Below are 26,275 nucleotides of genomic sequence, written 5' to 3' on the forward strand. Positions count from 1 at the left end.
CTGTCCTTGGGTCTTCTCAAGGCTAGGGCTCTACCACTTGAGCCACAGTACCACTTTTGGTTTTTTCTATGTACGAGGTACTGAGGAAACAAACCCTGGTCTTCTTGCATGCTAGGCAAGCACTCGGCCAAACTCCTGGCCCACAATGAGCTGTCTTCATTTTCTTTTTGTGGTCATCTCTCCTTTACTTCCTGGTGTCAGAGGTGACATATAGACTGACTAGCTAGACCCAAGTAATTGTACTTGAGTGAGAGAAGGGACTGTCCTTACCCAATTTGTCTTACTTACCTTCTGCTACAAGACTCAGTTATATTTAGAAGAATAGTCAGATGATTTACTCACACAATCCCCAGATGATTTACTCCTAATGCATCTGACCATGCTCAGTCATTAATTCACCCAAATCTGTACATGTTTATAGCATATATAGTACATTTTACTTAGTTATTTTGAGGTGCTGTGGGTTGGACTGAGGACCTTCCACATAACCAGGCCAGTACTATCCCCTCAGTTCTAAAAGAACAATTAAAAGAACATTATTGAGTATTTACTATATGATCTATGGTGGGTCAACAGATTTAGGCATGTTATCTCATTTAATATTAATGATTCCTTTATTAGATATATACAATTATCATGGTAATCTTACATAGATCTGAGGTTAAGCAAGTTTTCCTAAATCACAGAAATCTGTGACAGTTCTGGCAGACCTTGAATTTTCTGCCTCAGTCTACCTCAAGCATCTCTGCTCCATCACGCCCCACCAACTGTCCTCCACCCACGTTGAGGTCTCATTGTTCTCCTTTCTTTTCCTAGAAATGAGCCAAATACCTTTCCCACTTTATCCACGTCTGGCTCCCATTCAGAAAGTTCTCTAGGGTGTTGTTGAACGAGTGGCCTTTTCCCATTTCTGATACCTGTCCTAAGTTAATTCTTCCCATGTTACTCTATAATATCATTGTATTTTATCTTCTTCATAGTACTTGTTACAATAGAAATTATTAGTATTATTTTTGTCACCCCATCAGATCCTAAGGACATCTGTCATTACCTCATCCATCAGTGATGAATGAATTTCTTACTTCTTTTGCACCTGCAAGTTATACTGGTGGGCTCTTGGACCTATGTTGAAATAAATGTTACACATTCCTATTCTGTTCTCTCCGCGGTTTATTACAGAGCCTTTCTCAGTTCCAGGAAAGCAATGACTTAATACGGTGGCCTCTAGGTAACCTCGTCCTGCCTGCTTTACACAATCTGGCCAGGAGGGGACAGTGTGGGCGGAGGTCTCCCTCAGAGCGTGCTGGCGCTCTGGGGTGAACCTAACCATAGAGATGGGAGCAGTAGGGCAGAGCGGCGAGAACAACCGGAAGGGGCGTGTCCATCCATAAACCCGCCCCTCTAAGCAGGCTCTCCACCCTCGCCCCGCCCCTTTCCCCCGCCCGGGCGGCCATGGCCATTCCCGGCATCCCCTATGAGCGACGGCTTCTCATCATGGCGGACCCTAGAGATAAGGCGCTTCAGGACTACCGCAAGAAGCTGCTAGAGCACAAGGAAATCGACGGCCGTCTCAAGGAGTGTGAGTGCACCTTTCTTTCCACACCGTCTTGCGCCTGGACTCGATCTGGTTCGGGCCAGGCGGAGGCCTTGCGGAGCCCGCAGCCGCGCCGCAGGGATGGAGCAGGCCTCGGTCCGGGGACAAGGCGCTTTGTCATCCGGCCTGGGCTTGGGGCGCTGCAGCCCGCGGGCGTGGACCTGGCGGGGCGGGGGTCGCAGCGGCCTGGCGGGCGTGGACGCGGCCGCGTCGGGATGACAGAAAGTTGGCTTCGGAGATGGAGGGGGAAGAGGACCGGGAGGACCAGTGTGGGGCGGTGCGGGCTCGCTGGTGCCCGAGGTTGGAGTGCCAGGGCGGCGGGGAGGCAGCGTTGGAATCCCGGGACCCGGGAGGGCCAGGCGCTGGGGTCCAGGCCGGCGCTGGCCGGAGACGGGCCTTGGGGGACGTGGCCAGGTCTGCGAGCTGAAAGCAGGATGGGGGGAGCTTTGAATGGGGGATCCCGGGGTCCCACAGCCTTTCAAGTTTGCCTCGCATTCTTAGGCGTTTACTGCCCCCTCCCCCACGCTGATGGAAAGAACCAGCGTGTTTTAGTGAAGTGGGGGCGTACCACGATTCTGTGGGGAACGGCATTTGTCGCCGGGAGAGGGGCGTCCGGGAGGAGAGGGGAAGAGATGACGAAGGGACACCCTTTTGGCTTTGAAAGTGAAGGCAAATGCCAGATGTCCCTGGGTTACGCAATGGAACTTTAAGATGTGCGTAAAGAAGTGTTGCCAATCCGGTAGATGAAGAGGTAACTTTGTAACATTTCTTTAAAAAAAAGTCCCCTATGCATTACAAATAACAAAATGTCTTGGCTTGTGGTAGCTATGAAATGAACACGAAGTGAAATAGACGGAGGCAAATGTGAGACGTGTAATTCTAGTGCGTTGAAGTACTGCTTAATGTAAAATGTCCAAATTATATTATTTCAGTAAGAGAACAGTTAAAAGAACTTACCAAACAGTATGAAAAGTCTGAAAATGATCTGAAGGCCCTACAAAGCGTCGGGCAGGTAGGTGATCAATTATGGGATGCAGGGCTTGATGGTTAGTTGCCCTGTATTTCCACTGTTTGGTAAAATAAATAAATAAGTAATGCTTCATTTCTATTTTTAGATTGTAGGTGAAGTGCTCAAGCAATTAACTGAAGAAAAATGTAAGTGGACTAACTTATTGGTAAAGAAAAAAAAAAAAGATCCCCAGGTTTTTTGTTGTTTTTTTGTAGGTAGTCAGGCTTGAACTCTGGGGCTGGGCACTGCCCCTTAGCTCTTCAGCTCAAGGCTAGCTCTCTGCCACATGAGCCACAGCACCACTTCTGGCTTTTTCTGTATATGTGGTACCAAGGAAGTGGGCAGGCACTCTACCACTTGGCCAAACTCCTGGCCCAGATCCCCAGATTTTGAAATGTTTGTTATCTTAGTGACAGTAATTTAAGGAAATAATATTTTTGCATAAACTTGAATTTTCCTTTAATTCTTCTTGAAAGACAAAAACAAATCTAAGCCCTCTATCAATGTAGATATGTTTTCTAAATTTGTTAGTTTTTTATGTTTTTCAATTTCTTTTTTTGTTTTCCTAGTCATTGTTAAAGCTACAAATGGACCAAGATATGTTGTGGGTTGTCGTCGACAGGTAATTTATAATTGAGTGGTGCTTTATAATTAACCAATGTGCTTTCTTATAATTACTGAGGTAAGAAAGTTAGACATATCCTTCCTTGACAGTCAAGAATAGTTTTGGCAGAAAATTATTACTACTAAAGCCTGAATTGAAAGCATGGTCCATGACCCCAGGTATTCCTTACTTCCTGCTCTACCATAGATGGACTACTGAGAAATCTGAGGAAATCATTTTTGTCAGTTCAATAGTTTGAGCTTGAAGTCTCATCCTCATTTGATTTGCTTGCTAATACTGCTCTAACATTTGAGCTGTGCTTCTAGCCTGTCTTTTTTCCCCCCAGTCCTGAAGCTTAAACTGTGGGCATGGGTACTGTCCCTGAGTTCCTTTTGGTCAAGGCTAATACTATACCATGTAAGCTACAGTGCCACTTCCACTTTTTTCTGTGATTTAATTGGAGATTAGAGTCTTACAGGCTTTCCTGCCTGGACTGGCTTCCAACTGGGACCCTCAGATCTCAGCTTCCTGAGTAGTTAGGGTTACTAGCTCTGCCCTGTGGGTTTTTTTTTTTTTTTTGCATTTTTTTAAATTGTAATTAGTAAAAGGGTTACATGATATTTGCCAGATAGAAGGAGGTGCATTAATTCACATACATTGATACCCTTTCACATGTCTTGGTACCCATTTCCCTCCCCCCCCCACACCCCCCACCCGTCTTGGTTTCCCCCCCTTCCCTATCAAATTTCAAATACTGTGAGTTTTTTGTTGTTGTTGTTGCTATTTTAGAGAATGAATCTCAAGGATTTTTCTTATACAAGATTGGCTTAGAGTCTGGATCTTCCAGATCTCAGTCTTTTGAGTCAGATTGTAAGCATGAGTCACCAGATACTGATTAAATTTTGTTTCAGTATATTGTTTCTTACTTTCCTTTGGCTTATTTCATGGTACAGAGTTTGAACTCAGAACTTCAGGTTTGTTCAGCTAGCCCTCTACCATCAAGTCCCCTCCTCCCCTTTATTTATTTTTTTGGCCAGACCTGGGGCTTGAATTCAGGACCTGGGCACTGTCCTTGGACACTTTTTGCTCAAGGCTAGTATAGTACTCTGCTGTATGAGCCACAGCATTGGCTTTTTCTGAATGTGTGGTGCCGAGGAATCAAACCCAGAGCTTCGTGCATGCTAGGCGAGCACTCTACTACTGGGCTCCCGACCCCAGTTTCATTTTTTAAAATGACTTTTTTTAGACCCTATCATTTAAACATTCAAAAACATTCCTCATCAACTGAACTGTAACAAAGTTAATTTTGTATGAAGTCCTTTAGAATTACTCTTTCATTGGCACTCAAAGGAAACTACCTACAAATACTTTACAAATACAGCATCCAAAGTCAAATTTATGTACTCTTCTATTCTTTAATACTGTTCTTCAGAATCTTACAAACTCACTGGAAGACTGTTCTCTGGGTATTATATCAGGATTTCTTTTGTGTCTGTATGTATGTGTGTGTATGACGGTAGGAGGAGTTGGTCCTGTGCAGCAGTCTCAGTATATAGTCCAGGCTGACCTTGAATTTAAGATCTTCCTGCTTCCCCCTTCTTGTGGAAATTACAGATATTCCAAGAATGATTACAAAGTAACTTTACTTTTAGAAAATAATATCTTGAGTTTAATGTGACTTTTAATTATATAAACTAAGTAAGTTATTATGCTTAAATGTGCCAGCCATTGTTTGGTATATTTTCTCCTAATATGGAGTGTACTTGAAACTAGGGGTAATACTCCAGTGGTAGAGTTAAGTAGTGAAGGCCAAAGGCAGGATGTTCTTTTAGAAAGGGACCCAGGCAGATTGTTTAGTTGTTTGTTTTCTGTGCTAGTACTAGGATTTGAATTTGGGACCTTGGTTTTCTGTCTCAGTTTTCTTGCTCACTGCTGGCATTCTACCACTTGAGCCACACCTCCAGCCTGTTTTTTGTTTGTTTGTTTGTTTTCCCCAGTGGTTATTTTGGGGATGAAGTCTTGTGGATTTTCCTGTAAGGGATATCTTTGAACTGAGATGCTCTGGATCTCAGTCTCTTCAGTAACTATGATTATAGATGTGAACCACCAGAGTCAAGTTTACTTTATGTATTTATTACTAAATATTAATTAAAAATCTCAGAGAATGGAACAATACATTGACTGCTTATGATAATTCACATACATAGTACCCCAAATTTATGCTTTTCAAAATAAATATAAAGGGTATACCTTAGATTACCTCCTTTTCTTTTTCCCTCCCAAATGTTCACAAAGGCAGTTTTATTTTATTTATTTATTTTTTTTTTGCCAGTTGTGGGGCTTGAACTCAGGGCCTGAGCACTGTCCTTGGACTTTTCTCAAGGCTAGAGCACTACCACTTGAGCCACAGCACTACCAGCTTTTTTCTATGTATGTGGTACTGAGGAATCGAACCCAGGTCTTCGTGCATGCTAGGCAAGCACAAAAAGGAGGTTTTTTTTATAAATGCTTCTCAAACTCACTTTTCTAGAGCCTAAGTCAAAATAATGGACAAAATGATATCAAGTAGTAAGCCTTTGAAAGAAAAATCTCCAAGAACATTCCTTCTTCAAAAGCAAAGCTATTACTAGTTCAGACTTCTGATTTTACATTTTCCTCCTGAGTTGGGCCAGACCAGATGCTTGAACTCAAGGCCTGGTACTGTCCCTGGTCTTTTTTTTTTCCCCTCTAAGCTAGTGCTTTATTGCTTGAACCATAGTTGCGCGCTCGCACACGTGTGTGTGTGTGTGTGTGTGTGTGTGTGTGTGTGTGTGTGTGTGTGTGTGTGTGTTAACTGGAGATAAGAGTTTGACCTGTCTGGGCTGGCTTTGAATCAAGATCCTTAGATCTCAGCCTCCTGAGATTCTTTAAAGGGCTTGGAGTTTATAATTCGGTGTTTACGTTGTCTCTTAAAGGATAAAAATGTGGGCCGGGAGTTTGGCCTAGTGGTAGAGTGCTTGCCTAGTATGCAGGAAGAACCCAGGTTCCTTGGTACCACATACTTAGAAAAAGCCAGAAGTGGTGCTGAGGCTCAAGTAGTAAAGTTCTAGCCTTGAGAAAAATCCAAGTCCTCAGGCCCTGAGCTTAAGCACAGGACTGGCAAAAAAAAAAAAAGGATAAAAATGTGTATTTGGTTTCTAAATATCAAGCTCTTGTTAGAGTATTTCTCTTTTAAGCTATTTGTGTAATACTTTCTGTTTTACAAAACCAGCTTGACAAAAGTAAACTGAAGCCTGGAACAAGAGTTGCTTTGGATATGACTACACTAACTATCATGAGGTGAGTTTCTTAGTCTATTTAGTTTACCTTTTATTATCACTTAAAGTTTTATTCAAAATACATGCTTCTTGAAATCATTGAAGATTTTGCCACAAAATCTTTTATTTTTGCTTTCATGAATAAGTCATTTATACTCATATCTACAAGCAAAGAGAAAATATGTATTTTGGAGAAAAAAAAATGCATGCTTTTTCATTCTAGATATTTGCCAAGAGAGGTGGATCCATTGGTTTACAACATGTCTCATGAAGATCCTGGAAATGTTTCTTATTCTGAGATTGGAGGGCTGTCAGAACAGATTCGGGAATTAAGAGAGGTTGGTGTCATATACATTAATCTCTAGTTTACTAATAAATAGTACTGATTTTAATATGCCTGGAGGGAGAATGAGGATGAAAAGCTACTTTGTGTCCAAATACAGTTACAGAGTATAGTATAATACTCTGCATGAGAAGAGAATAGTGCTAAGTTTCAGGCTGAATGTTTTAGTTAATTTGGGGGTATCCGATGTCAGAAAAATCCTGCTCTTTTCTGACGACAGTGGAGGATGAGTGAAGGGTGAGCAAACGCAGTCATTCTATATAATGTACATTATGTAAAAATTGAACTGTATATCTTGAGAGTAGAGAAAGGAAAGGGAAAATGGGGGAGACTAATGAAAGGGGTAAGGTTGATCAAGATACCTTGATACTATTCATAACCTAATTATAACTTATTTGTACAACTACTTAATGATAAATTTTTTAAAAAGTGGAAGAAAGCTAAGAATAATTGATATAACCTGATGCCCATTGCTTTGTGTTCTTGGTTTTATGAATAGTGTTTCTAAGTGCTTTGGATAAAATGTATTATGCAGTGTTTCCATAAGCCTTTAATGGTAATTTCTCACAGGATAGAAAGTTACCTTTGCCATAAATGTATTGTTTTTGTTATTATTTGTGTCATTTAAGAAAAAAATGAGGTATAGGAGTGACTTAATTTCTTAGTGAAGAATCATATTAGCATTGCTTGTGTTACAGCACAGATGGCTTCTTGAGAATTATCTGTAAGGTAAATTGTCCTGTTGGTTTTGGTTTTGTTCTAAAGTAAGCCTATATTTAGGAGTGAATGAGAATGATTGGAGCATCTTATATCAGGTTTTTGTTTTTTGTTTTTGCTAGTCCAGGGGCTTGAACTCAGAGCTTGAGCACTGTCCTGGGGCTTTCCTCAAGGCTAATGGTATATCACTTGAGCCACAGCACTACTTCCAGATTTTCTATATATATGGTACTGAGGAATCAAGCCCAGGTCTTTGTGCATGCTAGACAAGCACTCTACTAGGCCAAACTCCTGGCCTAAATATATCAGCTTTAAATCCTGTTCTTAATCTTCACCACATTATATTTCCCAAAATAATATATTAAAAATACAGGCTCTTGCTGGGCACAGTGGCTCATGCCTGTAATCCTAACTAAAGAAGCTGAGATCTGAGGATCAAGGTTCAAAGCTAGCCTGGGGACAAAAGGACCTGAGATTCTCATCTCCAGTTAACCTCTAGAAAACAGGAAGTAGGGCTTGGCTCAAGGGTAAGGGTGGTACCCTTGAGCTGAAGAGCTCAGAAACAATGCCCAGGCCCAGGAATAGGGCAGTAGCCTTGAACTGAAGAGCTCAAGGAGAGTTCAAGCCCCATGACCCCTCCCCCCCCAAAAAAAATACAAACTCTTTGAGTAGAACTGATTCAGTAGACAGGAATTACCATTTAAACAAGCATTCCAGGTGATGGTGAAACCAAAGTTTTCTTTGACTGTGGATGAGGATGCATTGCATAAGTATAAAAGAATCCACCACTCCTTTTGTTGAATGAAAGGACAAAAGGGAAGAGAAGGCCCTTGGTGGCTGTGAAAGTTTACCTTCTGCAGTGATTTCCTGCATCAGTTATACACAGAAGCAGATTTCACAGTTTCCATCTCCAGACACTTTACTGATGGGTCCTATTTTTACATTGTCCTAATCATAGCTTATGTACACAGACAGCTACTCCATTGTAGTTTATCTTTTTGTGTGTGTGCCAGTCCTGGGGCTTGAACTCAGGGCCAGGGCACTGTCCCTGAGTTGTTTTTGTTTTTGTTTTTTTTTCCACAAGGCTAATGTTCTACCACTTGTCACTACTCCACTTCCAGCTTCGTGGTTAATTGTAGATAAGAGTTTCATGGATTTTCGGTTCAAACCTTGATTTAGCTACTCTTGAGTAGCTAGGATAACAAGTGTGAGCCATTGGTGCACAGTTAGTTTATCTTAAGTTAAAATTGTGAGTAATTTAAGGTGGTCAAGTCAACTACTCGGTTTAGTCTCGTGGCTCATGCCTGTGAACTTAGCTACTCAGGAGAGGATCATGGTTCAAAGCCAGCCCAGGCACTAAAGTCTCTGAGATTCTTATCTCCAGTTAACCACCAGAAAACTGGAAATGGAACGGTGGCTCAAGGAGTACAGCTCTAGCCTTGAACAGAAGAGCTCAGGGACAACATCCAGGCCCAGAGTTCAAGTCCTACAACCAACCAAAAAAAAAAAAGATCAGTTTTTTTATTGTTTATTTTATCTTTCTGTGAGACCATCTTGAGTATTGAGAGTACAATACATTGTTTTCAAGATGTTACGACACAGTAGCAGCAGCTGAAAATTTTGTGTACTGTTTTTTAGTGGTAATTACATATTCCTTATTCATAATTACTTTGTGTTGTATTCTCACAAGCAAAGTGCAACAGAGCTTTTTCTTTTTTTTTGCCAGTCCTGGGCTTGAGCTCAGGGCCTGAGCACTGTCCTTGGACTTTCTCAAGGCTAGAGCTCTACCACTTGAGCCTCAGCACCACTTCTGGTTTTTTTCTATATGTGGTATCAAAGAATCGAACCTGGGTCTTCATGCATGCTAGGCAAACACTTTAACCACTAGGCCAAACTCCCGGCCCACAACAGAGGTTTTTCTTCAAGTTTTTTTTAATATAATTTACCATTGAGGTACAATTTGAATTTTATAGATGCATAGATTATCAGTGTTCATTACAAGTATTTTTTGATAAATATCTGTGTATAATAAAGTATGTGTTTTGTTTAAGTAGCCACTATATAACACTTTTTTTAGATTTAAATTATCTTATATTCACCCGAAGGGAAAAAACCCTTAGCATGGAAGTTTAGCTATCTTATTGAATAAGATGCATACAACTACTGTTGATATTAGACTTCAGATAATTAGGAAATATGTTAAAGTCTTTATTAACTTCTTAAAGAAACCTGTAACCTCTTTTCTAGGTAATAGAATTACCTCTTACAAACCCAGAATTATTCCAGCGTGTAGGAATAATACCTCCAAAAGGCTGTTTGTTATATGGACCACCAGGTTGGTATTGAGTTATTTCTATTCCACAAAAAATTGAGTGGATTAAGGAATGAAAATAGGGCATTTGGTGTGATCAGTTCCAACCTCTACTCTGTTCAGAGTGAGACTAGGATAAGGATGTATATCTGCTGTTCATCAGACATACACAGTCCACTTTTTCCTGCAGTGTATACTCCTGATAGGCCATGTGACTTGAATGCCCTGTGACTCAGAGATAAATGGTGTCCCTGAGATGTTTTCATGGAATCTGCTAGGCCAAAACTACTTTCATAAAAAACTAAATGTTGGGCTCTCATCTAATGGACATCTGTGCTGATGATACAGAAGCAATATGGGTAGCATTACTTAGCATGAGAATTAGCTGTCAGTGACACAGGTCAGTGCTAGTAATTTTGTGTTCTGGACTGCCACAGACTGGCAATGTAAAAGTATGCCAGTTTCACTAAAGTGTTGGTAAAGTAGAAGAATGCATTAATGTTATGTTATTGAATCTTTACCCTTAAATAATGTTTTATATTTGTCAGATGAAATGGGAAAATTACATAAAATACTTATATTGTCTTAGGAAAAGCATTCATGTAGTTGAATTGCCAGCTAAATGAGATACTTTTTTTTTTTTGTGGTCATGAGGCATGAACTCTGGGCCTGGGCACTATCCCTGAGCTCTTCAGCTCAAGGCTACCACCCTACCCCATGTAGCTACCGTACCACTTCTGTTTTTCTAGTGGTGAATTGGAGATTAGTGTGTCTCACTGACTTTAGTGACCAGGCTGGATTTGAACCATGATCCTCAGATCTCAGCCTCCTGAGTAGCTATTATTATAGGTGTGAGCCACTGCACCTGGCTGAGATATTTTTCATAGAATACCATTTTCACTTAAATGGGCAGTTTAACAATGTATGTCACTGCTCTGTTGCTTAGCTAGGGATTAGCTCTTAGTTATTCAGATTCATTTTTTGTTTTCTAGCAAACATTTTTTTTCAGAATGAGCAAAGTGAACCTGTTGTGGTAAAACAAATGACATACCTGTTGCGTATTTTATGTAGGTACTGGGTCTTAACTTGGGTCCTGGAGTTGTCAGTGCTTGGAGTTCTCATTCAGCTTTTTTTCACTCAATAGCTGGCACTCTACCACTTGAGTCACATCTCTAGGTCTAGCTTTTAGCTGATTACTTACGAGTCTCACAGATTTGTCTACCTTAGAGATGGCTTTACATTTTGATCCTCAGATCTCAGCCTTCAGAGCTATGAGTATAGGTATAAGCCATTGACTCCTGTATAAAAATTGAGATTTTAAAAAATGTATGTCTAGCACTGTGAACTTGATATCTTTCTAATATGCTTATTTTTTTTGTTGTTGTTGGTCATGGGACTTGAACTCTGAGCCTAGGTACTGTCCCTGAGCTCTTTAGCTCAAGGCTGTCACTCTGCCACTTAAGCCACAGCTCCACTTCTGGTTTTCTAGTGGTTAATTGGAGATAAGTCTCAAGGACTTTCGTATCTGGGCTGGCTTTGAACCATGATCCTCAGATCTCAGCCTTCCGAGTAGCTAGGATTATAGGTATGAGCCATAGGTGCCTGGCCTCTGATATGCTAATTCTTAAACATTGAGATAAGGAGTAATAGCAACACATTTGCTTTTTTTTTTTCTTCTTTGGTAGATTGTGGGGCTTGGAATCTGGGCCTGGGCGCTGTCCCTGAGCTCTTCAGTTAAAGGCTGCTACCATTCTACCACTTGAGCACCTGTTCCCCTTTTCTAGTGGTAATTGAAGATAAGAATCTCATGTACTTTAGTGCCCAAGCTGGCTTTGAACCTTAATCTTCACATTTCAGTCTCCTGAGTAGTTAGGATTACAGGCGTGAGCCACCGCACCCAGCCTAAAATATTTGCTTTTTAAATACCACATAATGAAAAATATTGATGTTTGAAAGATTTACTTCAGTAGGCGATTAATTTTCAAATAACCAGTAGTTGATATCTAAGGTCTCTTCAGCACGCTGGATAGGCAATGTATTTCACTGTAACACAAGTTTCTCTCACTCTCTATGTGGTAACTAATCTTGATTTATTTCATCTGAATGAAATGTTAGTAATATAAAGTACGTCAAAGGATCTGCTACTGTATATCAGTTAGAACAGCTAGAATAAAAGAACAAAGGAGCTAGGGAAATAAATGTCTAATATTGACATGAATGTGAAGAAAAGGGAATCCTTGTACACTATTGGTGGGAATGTAAATTGATGGAGCCATTATAGAAAACATGAAGGGATTCCTCAGAAAATTTAAAATAGAACTACTATGTGACTCAGCAATCTTGCTTCTAGATGTATAAATGTTCTCCAAGGGCACTGAAATTCATATTTTGAAGAACTATCTACATTTTCTTGCTTTTTACAACACTACAACAGCTAACATAGCAGAACATGCTAAATGCCCATTGACTGATGAACCAATAAGAAAATGTTGTATATGTAAAGAATGGAATATGATTTAGCTCTTAAAAAATGAGATTCTGTTATTTGTGGCAGCATGGATATATTGAGGGAATACTTTATTAAATGAAATAGGTCACGCATAGACCTTGTGGCCTCACTTACGGGATTTTAGAAAGTTGAACTCATGGAAGGAAAAAGTAGATTGATTACTAGTGGCTAGAAAGGATGGGCTAGGATGGAAGTGGCAGGCCGGTACCAGAGAAGTTACTTCAATTACACAAGAGGAATGAGTCCTAATGATTTATTGCATAACAACTGGTATTAATAGTCTATTAGACATTTCAGGATTACTAAGTATAGACTTTAAATGTGTTCACCACGGGGTAATAGTAAGAATATGAGGATAATAGTTTTGATGATAGTTATATCTCAATTAAGAAATAAAATTCTAAGAGATATTCTGAGTTAAACTTACAGTTTTAATATTTAAAATTCTATTTAGGATTTAGGATCAAGTTTGGAAAATTTATTAACTAAGCAATTACATTCTGAAAAGACTTTTGAAAAAATTTGTTGTATTTTCCATCTAAGTAAGACTTTTGTCATTTCTAGGCACAGGAAAAACACTCTTGGCACGAGCTGTTGCCAGCCAGCTGGACTGCAATTTCCTAAAGGTAAAGGAAGAGGGTCTTTTGTAATTGTTTAAAGATAAATTTTTACTTGAATTGTCTTTTATTTACCTTAATATTTTTCCTTTAATCAGGTTGTATCTAGTTCTATTGTAGACAAGTACATTGGTGAAAGTGCTCGTTTGATTAGAGAAATGTTTAATTATGCCAGAGACCATCAGCCATGCATCATTTTTATGGATGAAATAGATGCTATTGGTAAGAATAATATTTTTTAAATTAAAAACACATTATTTTGGGCTGGGAGTTTGGCCTAGTGGTAGAGTGCTTTCTTAGCATGCACAAAGACTCAGGTTCAATTCCTCGGTACCACATAGGTAGAAAAGCTGGAAATGGCACTGTGGCTCAAGTGGTAGAACGCTACCCTTGAGGAAAGCCCAAGTGCTCAGGCCCTGAGTTCAAGCCCCAGCACTGGCCAAAAAAAAAAAAAAAAAAAACCACAGAAAAAACACACACATTAGTTTAAGTGTTCGAGGAAGTTTTTACAAACTAAAATCTTATTTCTTTCTTTATCTGTAATTCTTGACTTATATGAAATATAGCACATAAAAAGTTTAACCAAGCTTAATAAACAGATAAGTATACCAAAATCATTTCTAACTTGGTCAGCATAATTCACTATTTTTATTCTAATATTTTTTACTCCAGAAAGTTATATACTGTATTCTTAAATAATGGATATAGACAAAAAGAGTAATATTGATCCATTTCTAAATTTGTTATTATTTAAGGTGGTCGTCGGTTTTCTGAGGGTACTTCAGCTGACAGAGAGATTCAGAGAACTTTAATGGAGGTAAAGATTATTATAAACTTGACTGACCAAAGACAAAGATATTCACAGGAACTAATGTGTTTTTGTCATAATCCATAATAAGAAAATGACTAGTAAAAAGGAAGAAAGGAATGGGAAGAACTTAAGCAATGTTCTAGGTTACAGTTGGATTGGAGCATGTTTTGTTGCACTGTTGCACAGTAGGGTATTGAGGTAATGATCCTGAATGTATATTTCAAAAAGATAGAGAAAAGAGCCATGTGTTGGTGGCTTATGCCTGTAATCCTACCTATGCAGGAGCCTGACATCTGAGGAATGCAATTTGAAGCCAATCTGGGCAGGAAAGTCCATGAGATTCTCATCTCCAATAAACTACTCAGAAACAGCCAGAAGTGGTGCAGTGGTTCAAGGAGTAGAGCGCTAGTCTTGAGCAGAAGAGGCTTAAGGACAGTGCTTAGGCCCTGAGGCTCTAGTATTGCCCTTCCCCCCCTCAAAAAAAAGGTAGAAAAAGCATTCTATATGGTTTGAAAGAGTGCTTAAATTGTTGAGCTTTTTTTTTTCTCTTCAGAATACAGAATAATACAACAGTTTTACATGTGTAACTGATAATGTCATCAATGACATTGAGATTAGCTATGTTTTGTTTTCTTTGCTGTGGAATCTTTCAGTATAGCACAGGCTGGTCTCATACTTGGAATCCTGATTTAGCCCATTAAGTGTTTGGATTAGTTGTGTACCAGCATACCTCATCAAGCTACCTATATTTTAAAATTCTAGTTAGGCCTGGGATATAATTCAGTAATAGAATCCTTGTATACTATCTCCAAACTTCTGGATTTAATCCCAGTACCATACACATAAAAAAGTTCATTAAATTCAGAAAGGTTTTCAGCATTCAGTCAAGAAAGCTTTAGGAATTAATTATTAATGCCTTATAGTATGTCTTTGTACAATAAATAGAGTTGTATAAAAACATAATATGTAGATTTACTATCAGTATATTTTTTTAATATGTGTATTGTTCTGGGGCTGGAACTCAGGACCAAGGTGCTGTGTTCCTGGTCTTCTGTGCTCAGGGATAGTAATCTACTCCTTGAGCTCTATTACCAGCTTTTGGTTAATTGAACATAGAGCCTCATCAACTTTTCGTGCCTGGGCTGGTTTTCAGCCTTGATCCTCAGATCTTAACTCTCCTGAGTACAATTACAGGCATGAGCCATTGGCACCTGGCTTATCAAATTTGTAGAAATCTGTGTCTGCCAATGTAAATGCTATGTATGTCTTATCATAAACATTTGATAGATTGAATGCGTGTGCGTGTGTGTGTGTGTGTGTGTGTGTCTGTCTGTCTGTCTGTGTCTGTCTGTCTGTGTCTGCCTGTCTGTCTAGTGCTGAGGTTTGAACTCAGAGCCTGGATGCTGGCTTTTTTTTTCTCAAGGAAGACACACTTGAGCCATAGCTCAACTTGTGGCTTTTTAGTTAATTGAAGTGTCAGCAGACTTTCCTGCCTAGGCTGGCTTTGAAATGGGATCCTCAGATCTCAGTCCCCTGAGTAGATTGGACTATAGATGTGAGCCACCGGCACCTGATACATTTGCTTTTTTTTTTTTTTTTACAGATTCTATTCTAAGAAAATAAACATTAAAGCTGAGAGTGTGGCCTAGTGGTAGAATGATTGCCTAGTATGCGCAGAGACCTGGGTTTGATTCCTCCATACCACATATATAGAAAAAGCTGGAAGGGGTGCTGTGACTCAAGTGGTAGAGTTCTAGCCTTTAGAAAGCACAAGGACAGTACTCCAGCCCTGAGTTGAACCCCCAGGACTGGCAAAAATAAATAAATAAATAAATAAATATTAAAAAATTTGACATAGGAAATCAGATCCATGTATAGTTCAAAATTGACAACTTGAGATTCATCTAAATTACTTGTCGCAATAAAATGGTACATAATTTATCTTGGAATCTTGTGGAAAACATGTCCTCCTAAGAGGGCCAGGGTGTAGCTCAGTGGTAAGGTACTTTCCTAGCATATGAGAGCCCTAAGTTTGATCCCTGCCACCACACACAAATGCACAAAGGTCACACACTGTCCTATAAGAAGTACATAATGCTATATTCGTTATATAAAGGGCTATTACATGTACTGTTTTTTAAGGGATTAGGACTTTTGATAAAATCTTTTTAATTTTTAATATCTTTAGTTACTGAATCAAATGGATGGATTTGATACTCTGCATAGAGTTAAAATGATCATGGCTACAAACAGACCAGATACACTGGATCCTGCTTTGCTGCGTCCAGGACGATTAGATAGAAAAATACGTGAGTTAAGACTCTTCACTTGTTGCCCAATTCCATTTGTGTCGTATTATCTTTTTATACCTCCCTTCACTCCTGCTTTATTTTCATTTATTTTTATGTTTTATGGAATATCCAAATAATTTCTTATATTTTATTATTTCAGATATTGATTTACCAAACGAACAAGCAAGATTAGATATATTGAAAATCCATGCAGGTCCCATTACAAAGCATGGTGAAATAGGTAAGAAAATAGCTGATTTTATAAGTATTTTACATAAGGTAAATAAGGCAAGATACTTGGGTATTACTGATAGCATACTAGTTTAATGTTTGTTTGGCAAGCACATTTTTGAAATTATTAGATATTTGTAGAGCTTACATTTTATACTACAAATTGCAAGTGTTGGGGATGATAGAGCAATGAATGAGACAGTTTTCTGCCTTTGGAGAACTTTACATTTTTGTCAGGAAAAATATTTGATAGAGTAAGTAAAGCATGCAACATATTAGGTAAGGAAAAAAATGAAGCAAGAGAAGATAAGGAATGCTGTGAGCCATCCTGAGAGTGAACATTTTTTATGTGTGGTGGTGGTGGTATGGAATGGTTAGTCTTTAGAGAACACCTAACTAAGAAGATAATCTTAAGTAATAAATGAAGGAACTAGACATGGTATAGGAGAAGGATCATTTCATGCAGAGAGAGCACCACACTATAAGTCCCTGAAGCAGGAAGGTGCTGGCATTCAAGGAGCAGCAGGTCAGGTGTTTATGGCAGAGTGAAGGAAACCGGAGGTAGTAGCAGGTAAAGTCCTACAAATATTGATACTCGCTTGTGTAAGTGCCTGATAGAGGTCATGATTTAGGAACTTAGGCTTTTACTTTTATTTTCTTAAACTTTATTTTGGCTCTTTTAGTAATGTGAATACTATTAAAGGATTGTATGCAGAAGAATAATTTGGTTATTTCAACTGCAACAGAAAATTAGAGCTAGAGAAAGATAGACATGAGAATATGGTGAACTTTTAGCCCCACGTTAAGTATTTGGTACTTTTTAAAAAATCAGGTAGCCATATTGCTATGTCTAAAAGTTATATCATTTTTTCTTTCTATGAGTTGTCTATAAAAAATTTAAGTTAGGGGGCCAGGAGTTTGGCCTAGTGGTAAGAGTGCTTGCCTAGCATGCATGAAGACTGGGGTTCGATTCCTCGGTACCACATATATAGAAAAAAAACTGGAAGTGGTGCTGTGGCTCAAGTGGTAGAGCTCTAGCCTCAATAAAGCCAAAAGACAGTGCTCAGGCCCTAAGTTCAAGCCCCAGGACTGGCCAAAAAAAAAAAGAATTAAGTTAATTAAAAGGTTGTATTTTTTTTTTCCTGCCTAGCCAATTATATTCTAATTTTGAATATGTACTTTTTGGAACAAAAATCAGAACAATGTAGAAAATATTCAGGTAGATTTTCCTGTGATCCATTTCAGTTCAGTAATTATTCCTGGTCAGTCTTGTTTCTTCTTTCTACCCTCCCTTTGTATTTTTCAAAAGTAAATCCTAGTCATCCAGCATAAATCGAAGGGAGACAAGGATAGAAGCAAGAGGTTCAGTTAGGAAGTTACTTCAAGAAGCTACATGGCTTGCCCAGGGTGGCAGCAAAGTCTTTCCATCCACAGCTTTGTTGAAGTGTAATTAACCAAATCTTTTTTTTTTTTTTTTTTTGGTTGTAGGGCCTGAACTCTGGGCCTCTGGGCCTGGGCACTCACTGTCCGTGAGCTTTTCGGCTCAAGGCTAGCACCACTTCTGGTTTTCTAGTGGTTAACTGGAAATAAAAGTCTCAAGGACTTTAGTTCTGGTCTGGCTTTGAACTGTGATCCTCAGATCTCAGCCTCCTGAGTAGCTAGGATTATAGGTATGAGCCACCCTTGAGCCACCAGTGCTGGCAACCAAATCTTTTTAAATGATGAAACTAGATGTATTTTGAAAGTAAGATCAACAGGAGTTGCTAATGAATTTGATGTGGTGTATGAGTGGCAAAAAAGTAGAATAAAAAAATTAGATTTGACCAAGCAGCTAGAAACTGGAGTTACAGTTAAAATTAACACGGAAAAGGTTAGGTATTGTTTTTGTCATTACTGCAACTTGAACTCAGGGACTTCAGATGCTCTATAGCTTGAGCTTCATACCCAACCCTCCCCCCCACCAAAAAAAAAAAAAGATTTAAATGAGGGAATAAGCAAATTGATTCTGATTACAAAAATGTGAGATACCAGTTAGATATGTAAACAATTACTTTGTTTTGTTGTGTTTTTTGATCTTGGGGCTTGAACTCAGGATCTGGGTGCTGTCCCTTAGTTCTTTGGCTCAAGGCTAGCATTCTACCACTTTGAGCCACAGTTCCACTTTTGTTTTTCTGGTGGAAGGAAGTGAGTTTGATGGACTTCCTGCCCAATCCTCAGGTCTCATCTTCCTGAATAGGAGAATAACAGGTGTGAGCCACCAGCACCCAGCTGATGGAAAATAACTACAAATACTTTTTTTCCTTGTTTTTCATTGTTCTTAATGAGTGATTCGAGCTGGAAAGGCAGGTTTGAATGAAAGATGTCAGTTTTTAGGTATCTCCTGCAAATAATGAGTTCTTGCTATGTTCTGTGGCACCTTTGAGAATCCTTGCTGTCAGAAATGCTTAACACGATTGGAACCCAACTAAATGCAATGTATATGATTTCAAAGAGATTGGCATTGCCTGACAATGAGCATCTCATCAAAGTTACTTAAACTAGTCTATGCTCATTTCTTTTATTCTTTATTAAATCCACGACTGCCACCAAAATCTACAGCTTAAAAAAAAATGATTAAGGTGTTGCGCAGAGGGGTTAGTCACATAAGTTAGATAAAGAGTGCATTTATTTTTGGACGGTATCACCTCTTCTCTCACTTCCCTCCGATCCTCACCAACGGTGTGTAGTTCATTTTCAACATAGTGTCTAGTGAATGCCACTGCTACATTTGTTCACCCTGTATCCCTCCATTTCTGTGCTCCCCTTTGCTGTCCCAAAGATGGATAAACAAACAGGACAAAAAGAAAACAGCAACAAAGTTTAAAAACAAAAACCCTCTTCTTTCCATTTTCCGGAGTTCGTGTTGATAAATATTATTTTTTATGATCAGCTGTATATAGACATTGTGGCTTTGTGATCCTCTCCTAAGAGTATCCTCCTTTGGCCTCACTGTGGGAATGCCTACAGTCATGTCCCTGTATTTTAGGACCAGCTTCCTTAGAGTAGAGAAAACATACAGAGTTTGTGTCTCTGAGTTTGACTAACCTCACTTAACATGATTTATTCTAGGTCTATCCATTTCCTGCAAATGACATATTACTCTTCCCAATGGCTGTGTAAAATTCCACTGTGTTTAGGTACCACATTAAAAAAAAATCCATCATCTATTATAGGGCATCTTGGGCTATGTCCATAAGTTGGGCATTGTGAATAGTGCAGCGATGAACATGGATGTGCAAGTCTCTTTATGGATCCTGCTTGTGATATTCTGGGTGGGTGCCCAGGAGTGTGGTGTGCCTGGGGTGTAGAGAGATCTATGTTTAGTTTTTGAGGAACCTCCAAACTGCTGTCCAGAGTAGTTGTACTAGTTTACATTCCCACCAACAGTGCAATATGGTTCCCTTTTCCTCACATCCTCTCCAACATTTGTTCAAATTCATGGTGTTGGCTAATCTAATCAGGGTGAGATGGAATCTCCGCATTGTTATGATTTGCATTGCTTTTATGGCATTTTCTCATGTGTTTCTTGGCCGTTTTTACCGCTTCTCCTTTGTCCATTTAGTGATTTATTAGCTTTGGGAAGGGTTTGTTTCTTGAACTCCTTGTATATTTTGGATATAGGTATTTGTAGGATATATTGCTGGTAAGACTGTATACCAGTCAGTTGGCTGTCTTTCTAGTTCAATAACTATATTCTTTGCAGTGTCGAACTTGTTAGATTTTTTGATGTAATCCCATTTGTCAGGTCTCTTCCTATCTGCCATGCCGTTTGAACTCTTTAAAAAGTTTCTGCCTGTGTCTATAAGTTCTGGTATTTGTGTCTTCTATTCTGTCTTGCAGTAATTTCAGAGTTTCAGGTCTTCTGTATCGAAGTCTTTTATCCATTTTGAGTTGATATTAGTACATGGTGTCAAACAAGGATCTACTTTCAGTTTTCTGCATATGGATGCCTAGTTTTCCTGATACCAATTATTGAAGGGGCTTTTTTTCTACCCTATATCTTTGGCAAACCTACAGCTCTTAAATTAGTCTCTATCATATATGTGCTGCCTGCTATAGCATTTAAAAATAAATAAAAATAAAAAAATTCATGTGTTAAAATGTTTGATGTTTGCTTTTGATGTTTTATATTTGGTTTATATTATTAGGTCCCATTTTTATAATTGTTTATTTTATTGTTTTTGTAGTGTGGCATATTAAACCTAGGGCTCCGGGCCTTACAGATGCTAGGCAAGTGTTCTACCACTAACTCATACCGTCACCCCTCGTCATTTGTTTTAAATGAGCTACTAATTATGCCTGTAATCCTAGATACTCAGAAGGCTAAGATCTGAGGATCACTGTTAAAAGCCAACTTTGGCAGAAAAGTCCCTATGAGACACTTATCTACAATTAAGCACTAGAAAAACTGGAAATGGCACTGTAGTTCCAGTGATAGAGTGTTAATCTTTTTTTTTTTTTTTTTTTTTTTTTGCCAGTCCTGGGTTTGAGCTCAGGGCCTGAGCACTGTCCTTGGACTTTCTCAAGGCTAGAGCTCTACCACTTGAGCCTCAGCACCACTTCCGGCTTTTTTCTATGTATGTGGTACCGAGGAATCGAACCCAGGTCTTCATGCATGCTAGGCAAGCACTTTAACCACTAGGCCAAATTCCCAGCCTAGAGCGTTAATCTTGAGTGAAAGAGCTCAGGGATAGCACACAGGCTGCAAGTTTAAGCCTTATGACTGACAAACAAAAAATTGGTTTTTAAATGTTATAGATTTGTCCAAATTAGTTTCAGTGAGTCATAGTTTGATTGTTACTTAGTTGTTTCACTGCATAAAAATAGGCAGCTAGGCTCCAGTGCCTCATGCCTGTAAACCCTTGGTACTCAGGAGGCTAACATCTGACCTGGAATGTCTGAGAGACACTTTTTTTTTTTGCCAGTCCTGTGACTTGAACTCAGGGCCTGAGTGCTGTCCTTGAGTTTTCCTCAAGACTAGCGCTCTACCTCCTGAGCCACACAACACTACTTCTGGCATTTTCTGTGTATTTGGTACCAAGGAATAGAACCCAGGGCTTCATACATGCTGGCAAGCATTCTGCCACTAGGCCATGCTTCCGGCCTGTGTAAGATTCTTTGTTACCAATAATTACCACAAAAAGCTAGAAATGGAGCTGTGGATCAAGTATTAGAGCTCTAGCCTTGAGCAGCAGAAACTGAGGGACAGTGCGCAGGCCCTGAGTTCAAGCCTTAAGATTAGCACCAAAAAGAGTAGGTTAAGGATTGTGATTCAGCACCAGCAAAATTGAGTGCAGTCTTCTCACAAAAAAAACTAGGCATGATGTTACATGTCTGTAAATCAAGCTACTTGGGAGGTGGAAGTAGGAAGGTTGAGATTCAAAAGTCACCTAGGAGCTGGACCAGGTGGCACTGGCCTCTAATCCTGACTACTCAGGAGGCTGAGATCTGAGGATCAAGGTTCAAAGCCAACCCTGGCACAAAAGGCCCCGAGACTTTTTTTTTTTTTTTGATATTTATTTTACATTTTTTTATTGTAATTAGTAAAAGGGTTACATGATATTTGCCAGATAGAAGGTGCATTAATTCACATATATTGATACCCTTTCACATGTCTTGGTACCCATTTCCCTCCCCCCCAGACTCTTATTTCCAGTTAACCTCTAGAAAATGGGAAGTGGGGGTTGGATCAAAGGCATGGTGGTAGCTTTGAGCTGAAGAGCGCAGGAAAAATGCCCAGGCCCAGGGTAGGTTGGTAGCCTTGAGCTGAAGAGCTCAAGCTCCACTAAGACAAAAAATGAAAAAAGTCATTCCGGACAATGCTAGTACCAGACCCTGTCTGACAAACTGAAAAGGCCTGGGAATGTGGTTCAAATGAGTTCTTGCACTCAGTCTCCAGTACTATACTTCAACTTTTCATGATTTTTTCCAGAAGAATGTTTGTTTTTACTTGGTGCTGGTTTACTTAATTTATAGTTTTCAATGATCATTTTACTAATGTCTAGTATGTTTTTTCTAAATAGATTATGAAGCAATTGTGAAGCTTTCAGATGGGTTTAATGGAGCAGACCTGAGAAATGTTTGTACTGAAGCAGGTAAGGAATACATTTTATTACTGACTTTGATTTTTAAAATTTGCTATACCTATTTTGAGATTGACTAAAAGCAGAATTTGAGCCTTACAAGGATTTGTGGAGTTTTTCTTGTTTATATTTTGAGAACTGTCTGCAGGAAATGAGAGAAAGAGAGAAACCTTAATATAGAAGAGTGCACCATTGAAATAATGGCTATATCCAAGGGTGGGATTTTGAGTAGACCTCGGAGAAACATAAAGGATGCCTTTCAGGATTACCTGGCAGAAAGAAGGGAGACTGGAACATTACTTGTCCAGCACTTCTTTCTTAATAGATGAGATTTGTTCTTAGTGGCGTTAAACTTTTTCATTTCAGGATGCTTATAGGTTTCGAGTCCTGAAATAAGTCTGAGGCTGTACAGAACTAGCTATCCAGCCTGTGGTTGGAATTAGAACTGGCCAGCACTAGATATAGTGTTGCCAAATAAACAAATGTCTATTTTCTGATTGTAAGCTTTGAAATACTGAATTGTAACTTCTGAGATTGTTCATGAAGTATTTCTGTGTAATCTGTTTAAAATACAATCTTCCAGTGCTTGCCTAGCATGCATAAAGACCCCGGTTCAATTCTTAGGTACCACCACATACATAGAAGGAAAAAAAAGCTAGAAGTGGTGCTGAGGCTCAAGTGGGAGAGCTCTAGCCTTGAGAAAGTCCAAGGACAGTACTCAGACCCTGAACTCAAGCCCAGGACTGGCAATAAAAAAAAAAAAATCTTCCTTCCATCATTCCATCCTTTCATTCATTTTTTGGGTACTGGACCTGGGTTTTGAACTTAGGACCTACCATGCTGTCCCTGTGCTTTTTTCTTTTTTCCATTTTAATTTTTTATTATCGAGGTAATGTAGAGGAGTTACTGTTACATTCGCCAAATTGTAGATACATTACTTCTCTTTTTTTTTTTTTGGTCAAGGCTAGGATTCTAGCACTTGAGCCACAGCTCTACTTCCAGCTTTTTGGTGGTTAATTGGAGAGACTCAAGGACTTTCCTGCCCAGGCTGGCTTTGAACTGAGATCCTCAGATCTCAGCTTCCTGGGTAGCTAGAATTATAGTATGAGTTACTGGCAGAGGCCTTAGCCAATCTGTGGATTGTGTGTGTTGCTATTTTTATATGTAGTTATCAAGTAAATTTAAAAATCTGCCTAGAGGCATTTAATCTTTGTCTTCCATTCAGAATTTTAAAACCAAAAAGCAAATTTCTTAAGTAGTTTCTAGTTACTAATTTTCATACAAGTAAATACAAATTATCGTATGAATTTATGAAATTGGGTTTCTCCAATCTGCATTAAAACAAATTCTTTCTTTTTTTTTTTTTTTTTTTTGCCAGTCCTGGGCGTAAGCTCAGGGCCTGAGCACTGTCCTTGTATTTTTTTCTCTCAAGGATAGAACTCTACCACTTGAGCCTCAGCACCACTTCTGGCTTTTTCTAAGTATGTGGTACCAAGGAATCGAACCCGGGTCTTCGTGCATGCTAGGCAAGCACTCTACCACTAGGCCAAACTCCCGGCCCTAAAACAAATTCTTGTAGAGAATTGCTTTAGTGAAATTGGAGTGAAAAGCAGTGCCAAGGATCTTAAAGATAGATACTATCAAATTTTGATTTGTGCTTCTTTAAAGTTTTTAAAACTGATCCATAAAAACAAAAAATTGCACTGGGACTGGCACAAACAAAACAAAAAACTGGAAGTGATGCTGTCGTTAAAAGTGGCAGAATGCTAGCCTTGAGCCCAGATCCTGAGTTCAAACACCACAACTAACCAAAAAAAAAAAAAAAAAAACTACACGCACACACAAAAAACTTCATTCATTACAAATAGCTCCTCAATAGAAATGTTGGTAGAATTTATTTAGTAAGTAGATGATAGCTTGCTAGCTTCAGTTTATCACGAATATAGGATTGTCATAAAAATTAAGACCCATATCTATAATGCAACTAATGTTTTTTTTTTTTAAGGAACAAAATGTTTTTATTCCTTTATCAAATTTTTAATAAGTAACTTCAGAAGTTTGGAAAAGGCCTGAGGGGCTGTAGCTCAATAATATAGTACTTTAGGTAGCTTGGGCAACATCCTGAGTTTGATCTGCCCAGAGAGGGGTGAGAGAAAAGGGAAGGAAAAACAAAGGGAGGGGAGGGAAGCCGGGGAAAGAGAATGAGTTTGGCTTCCTACTCTTTAGGTTGTTGCCAAGGAAAGAGGAATATTGTCAAAATTTCTTGGAGGGTTTTTGGTGTTTGTTCATTTGCTTTTGCCCTGCTAAGGTCAAAACCAAGGCCTTGCACATGGTAAAAGCAAACTCTCTACCACCTCTCAGCCATCTCTAGCCCTAATGTTACGTTTTTCTCCCCGCCCCCCATAAATGCATTTCCCTCTTGTAGGAAATTAATGCTTATGAATTAAGTGTATGTTTTTAGTTTTTAAGTTTGGAGTGCTATTTTAGGGTATTGAAATGGTTACTTGTACCTTATCTCACTGCATTTGGTTTGGAAATAATGCTTACCATAACTATGAAAATTAATTGAAAATAGTGGTTAGCAAATGAGAATTACTGGCTCAGAAATAGTAAGTGTAAACTCCTTTATATTTGTTGCATTATGTTACATTATTTGGTTTCTATGGTGTGTTAGTTTTGAGCAAAGTCTCTGTTGTCCAGACTTGTCTCCTACTCATAATCCCTCTTGTCTCAGTATATGACCCTACTTGTTTGTTTGTTTGTTTGTTTTTTGGTGCCAGTCCTAGGGCTTGAACTCAGGGCCTGAGCACTGTCCTTGGGCTTTCTCAAGGCCTGAGCTCTACCACTTGAGCCACAGTACCACTTCCAGCTTTTTCTGTGTATGTGGTACTGAGAAATCCTACCCAGGGCTTTGTGCATGCTAGGCAAGCACTCTCCCACTAGGCCAGTAGAAGATAAACAGCAATGATATTGTTTTGTTTTCCACAGGGATGTTTGCAATTCGTGCTGATCATGATTTTGTAGTTCAGGAAGACTTCATGAAAGCAGTCAGAAAAGTTGCTGATTCTAAGAAGCTGGAGTCTAAGTTGGACTACAAGCCTGTATAATTTTCTGTAAGGTTTTTGATGGCTGCATGACAGACTGGCTTACTGTAAAAATAAAGTTAAGGAAAATAATGTATGTATTGGCAGTGATCTTATTAAAGTCTATGAATAAAAATATGTATACAAAAGTTAGTATGTAATTCAATATTTCAACTTTTAAAATTGGTACAGAAGAAATTTATACTGTTATTGTTGCATTTGTTGCAACAGAAGTTACAAAAAGAAGTATACTGACGCTTTTCGTATTTGCTGTGTGAGCATTTTATAAAACATTCAACATGTTTAAAATAGTCATACAAGAGAACATTTCTTATGACTTATTTTATATCATTTGTTTTCTTCAGCCTAAAAGTTGAATAAAATCTAATTTAGTTCTCCTACATACATTCTTGTCTTTAAGAGTACATTTATTTTTGCTACTTTTGGTTCTTTAGTAAGTAAACTAATAATGAGATAAAGTTGTAATTTAAAATAAAGCCTTTGAAATTCATTTTAAAATAGTTCCCACACTTAAAGTTCATAAAATCATCTTATTATATGCAAAGTAGATATATCGATACTTTACATATTGTTCCAGAAATGATTATTTACTATCTAACTATGATTAGGCTATTTGACAATTAATTGAAAAACTTAGGCACTGGTTAATTTTTTTTTTTTTTTTTTTTTGCCAGTCCTGGGCTTGAGCTCAGGGCCTGAGCACTGTCCTTGGACTT

The 26,275-nt window shown here is 38.8% G+C and overlaps 1 protein-coding gene across 1 annotated transcript; it reads left to right on the forward strand.

Annotated features, from left to right (window-relative positions):
• Positions 1-1,425: 1,425 nt before the first annotated feature.
• Positions 1,426-25,939, forward strand: Psmc6 (proteasome 26S subunit, ATPase 6). Its single transcript, XM_090345115.1, has 14 exons — positions 1,426-1,579; positions 2,527-2,606; positions 2,710-2,749; positions 3,173-3,225; positions 6,458-6,525; positions 6,727-6,841; positions 9,811-9,898; positions 12,948-13,009; positions 13,099-13,222; positions 13,756-13,817; positions 16,000-16,120; positions 16,263-16,343; positions 22,396-22,467; positions 25,444-25,939. Exons 1-14 carry the CDS (start codon positions 1,453-1,455, stop codon positions 25,560-25,562), a joined length of 1,212 nt encoding a protein of 403 aa, XP_090201241.1. The 5' UTR covers positions 1,426-1,452; the 3' UTR covers positions 25,563-25,939.
• Positions 25,940-26,275: the final 336 nt, after the last annotated feature.

This window comes from Megascapheus bottae, chromosome 14, assembly GCF_031878675.1.
Source record: "Megascapheus bottae isolate mThoBot1 chromosome 14, mThoBot2.hap1, whole genome shotgun sequence".
Taxonomy (NCBI): Eukaryota; Metazoa; Chordata; class Mammalia; order Rodentia; family Geomyidae; genus Megascapheus; species Megascapheus bottae.